The sequence below is a fragment of the Otolemur garnettii genome, unplaced genomic scaffold, assembly GCF_000181295.1.
Source record: "Otolemur garnettii isolate 467f Iridium unplaced genomic scaffold, OtoGar3 scaffold00061, whole genome shotgun sequence".
NCBI lineage: Eukaryota > Metazoa > Chordata > Mammalia > Primates > Galagidae > Otolemur > Otolemur garnettii.
The window spans coordinates 2,666,133-2,669,310 of NW_003852456.1; the positions used below are offsets into that span (position 1 = coordinate 2,666,133).

Here is a 3,178-nt window from a genome sequence, read left to right on the forward strand (position 1 = left end):
TGGAAATCATCCCCAAAAGAACATAGATAACTTTATAGAAGTAAAATCAAATGGCGTGTCATTTCCCCTAGAGCTAAGCAGGCTTGGTCCCCTGTGCCGTGGATGGCCCTGGTTTGAGGACATCAGTTGGATCCTCCTCTTGTTCTCCTCAGCCCTGTCTGGCAGGACCAGAGCTTGTAGGTCTGTGAGCCTCTTTTCTTTTTTTTTCCTTCAGTTGTTTCCTTTTCCCAGGGCTCCATCTGACCCCGTGTTGTCTCAGTGATGTTTCTCTGTAGCCTGCACTTATTCCCTGGTGAATGAATGATTGATTATATATCAGCACAGCAAATCCTGAGCAAATACTCACTGAGCAGCTGCTCTGCATGGGGGAGCAGGCCTGGAGCAGCAGTGAGGTTACCATGGGGCATGTTAGGCTTTTTAGTTTAATTTAAAAATTTGTATATATTTATTTTTAATGGACAAATGCAAATTATATACACATTATTTATGGTGTACAATAGGAAGAATAGCTTTAAGAGATCTATTATTCATAACAATAGTGACACCATATTGACTATACTTGATGACTGTAGTTAATAACAATCATACACTTGGAAATGTATGTATGATACACTTATGAGATGTTAAGCGTTCTCACCACCACCTAGTGCTGAGCATCAAGGGAATGGAAACGTCCATCAGGTGGCCTCAGCTGCTCAGCAGCGTGTGCACATACCCAAGTGCCATGCTGTGGGTTCTTTATTTTGCATACTTTCCTCTAACATGCTCCCCGTCTGTCTTTTCCAATAGGGTGGAGAAGGTGCTAGAAGATCCACGCTGCTCGACAGTGATGAGCCCTTGGTGTACTTCTATGATGATGTCAGAACCTTGTACGAAGGTTTCCAGAGGGGTATACAGGTGTCAAGTAAGCATTTTACTGCATTATATGGCTAACGCTAATTGGCTTTCCCTAAGAAAGAGTGACCTTCATTTCAGAGAGGCACATTTACTCCTGGTTTTGTCTACTTAAAATTGTTCTACCTCTGTCTCTGCCTGTCAGAGCTTGTTGGCCCCTCTAGAGGTTCCCTGTGGCCAAGGGGGCTCTATGGTGAAATGTGTTTCCAGCATGTCCTGTACTTTATGGTGAGTCACATGTATGTTAGCTCATGAAGGGCCCTGATGTTTCTGCAGTAAAGAAACCTGTTTAATGGGGCCTAATTCAGCATTATTCAAGCTTGTTTGGCCAAGAAGCCCAAAGTTTAAGAAATACTGACATCCCAAGGTCAGTGTTCTGTTAGACACCTTGGGAATGTTGGCTTACACGCTTACTCATTTTTTTTTGAGACAGTCTCACTTTGTCACCCTCAATAGAGTGCTATGGCATCATAGCTAACAGCAACCTCAAACTCTTGGGCTTAAGCAATTCTCTTGCCTCAGCCTCCCAAGTAGCTGGGACTACAGGCACCTGCCACAACACCCACCTATTTTTAGAGACAGGGTCTTGCTCTTGCTCTTGCTCAGGCTGGTCTTGAACTCCTGAGCTCAGGCAATCCACCTGCCTTGGCCTCCCAGAGTGCTAGGATTACAGGTGGGGATTACTATTAACTGTGGCATAAGAGACCTCGTGATGTCTGGTACCTGCGTTCACTTCAGCCCCTGTCCAGTCTGGGCCTCCAGGGCACACTCCTCATGCTGTACTTCCACAAGGCCTTGGCACCTCTGCTCTTTCCTCACCCCAAGCCTTTGTGCACTTTTTTGGTCAGGTCATAAAGCTTCTTCATCCCTTTCTCAGGCCAGGTGCTTTATATATTCTAATTAATCTTTTAAAACTCACTACATTTCCCCTTTTCTCTAAAATCTTCCTGCTCTATCATTTTCTTGCCTCAGCTCCCAGTGCCCCCCGGTACTGTCTCCCCCCTCCTGCACAGCCTGAGTGGGGCAGAGCTGTCTACCTGGCCGTCGGCCCCACTACGCCAAGCTCCTTAAGAATCAGGTGGCCACCGGTCATCTCACCTCACCGCACTGGCAGAGTGGCCCACACAGGCACTCCATTAATGCATCTTCAGTGAAAGAGGGGTACCTTCTGATTCCTGTTCCCCTCTTTCTGTTTTAACCCCTTCATTTTTGCTTATCTCTGGCTCTACTCTAGAGGCAGTCTTGGAATCCTTGCTTTGTGATATAAGTCTTGTGGTGGTTAGCTTTTACTTTTGCCACAGCTAGCCAGATTGTGATCTCTTTACAGCCTTGGGCCACGTGGTATTGCTTTCTCTGTCCTCCATGGTGTACTGACTGGAGTGCTCAAAAAGTGCCCATTGTCTTTTATTTGATGCTGATGAAATTGGACAGCTCATGTATTTGCCCCAGTGTCCCCTTAGCACCTTCACTAAGCCCCACTACAAAGGGAAGGCAAGTTTAATTTATTAACTTCCTGACAGGTAGTGTCAAGATCAGGGTTTATCTGTGACAGATAATATGGGCTGCATGGAAGAGCATGTGTGTGTGTGTCTGTGTTCTTTACCACAGTGTGTACATAAATATATTGACCTTGAATAATATGGGGACTGGGGTATCAACCCCCCCACAGTGAAAAATCATGTGTAACTTGATTTCCCAAAACTTAAGTATGTGTATTAATAGCCTACTGTTGACCAGAAGCTTACTGATAACATAAGCAGTCGATTAACACATATTCTATATGTTATGTGTATTTATATTTATGCTGTACAATAAAGTGAGCTAAAGAAATGCTATTAAGGAAATCATAAGGAGGTGAAAATACGCTTACTGTTGGCTAAGCCAGAATGGATCATCAGAAAGGTCTTGTCCTCATCATCTCCACATTTGTTCCTGTCTGAGGAGGAAGGGGGGGTTGGCCTTGCTGTCTCGGGGGTAGCAGAGGTGGAAGGAAATCTCCTACATGTGAATTTGTGTAATTCAAGGGCCAACTGTATACTCATATAAATAGATACACATTTTTCCCATCGTTAGCAACGGGTGGGATGGCAAGTTGCGTTATATATGTGATACTCTCCCCTGATCTTAAGACAATGTGTAACTGGTTTTTGATCATTTGCTCTACTTGGAAAATGAAGATTCTTCTAAGAATGCTTCAGAAGAAGGTGAAGGAAAATAAGTTCAATCTTAATTTACATTGACTGAAGAAAGCTGCGTTGCAGGTCACTGTTTTTTTCTTTCGTTC

At 44.2% G+C, this 3,178-nt stretch overlaps 1 protein-coding gene across 4 annotated transcripts in view; it reads left to right on the forward strand.

Annotated features, from left to right (window-relative positions):
* ACSL1 (acyl-CoA synthetase long chain family member 1) overlaps positions 1–3,178 on the forward strand; it is a 71,677-nt gene that overhangs the window by 35,342 nt on the left and 33,157 nt on the right. For all 4 annotated transcript variants that reach the window (XM_023514877.1, XM_023514878.1, XM_003792781.3 and 1 more), the window contains exon 3: positions 790–904. In XM_023514877.1, coding sequence (XP_023370645.1) covers positions 790–904 — 115 coding nt within the window. The remainder of the gene's footprint in view (positions 1–789; positions 905–3,178) is intronic.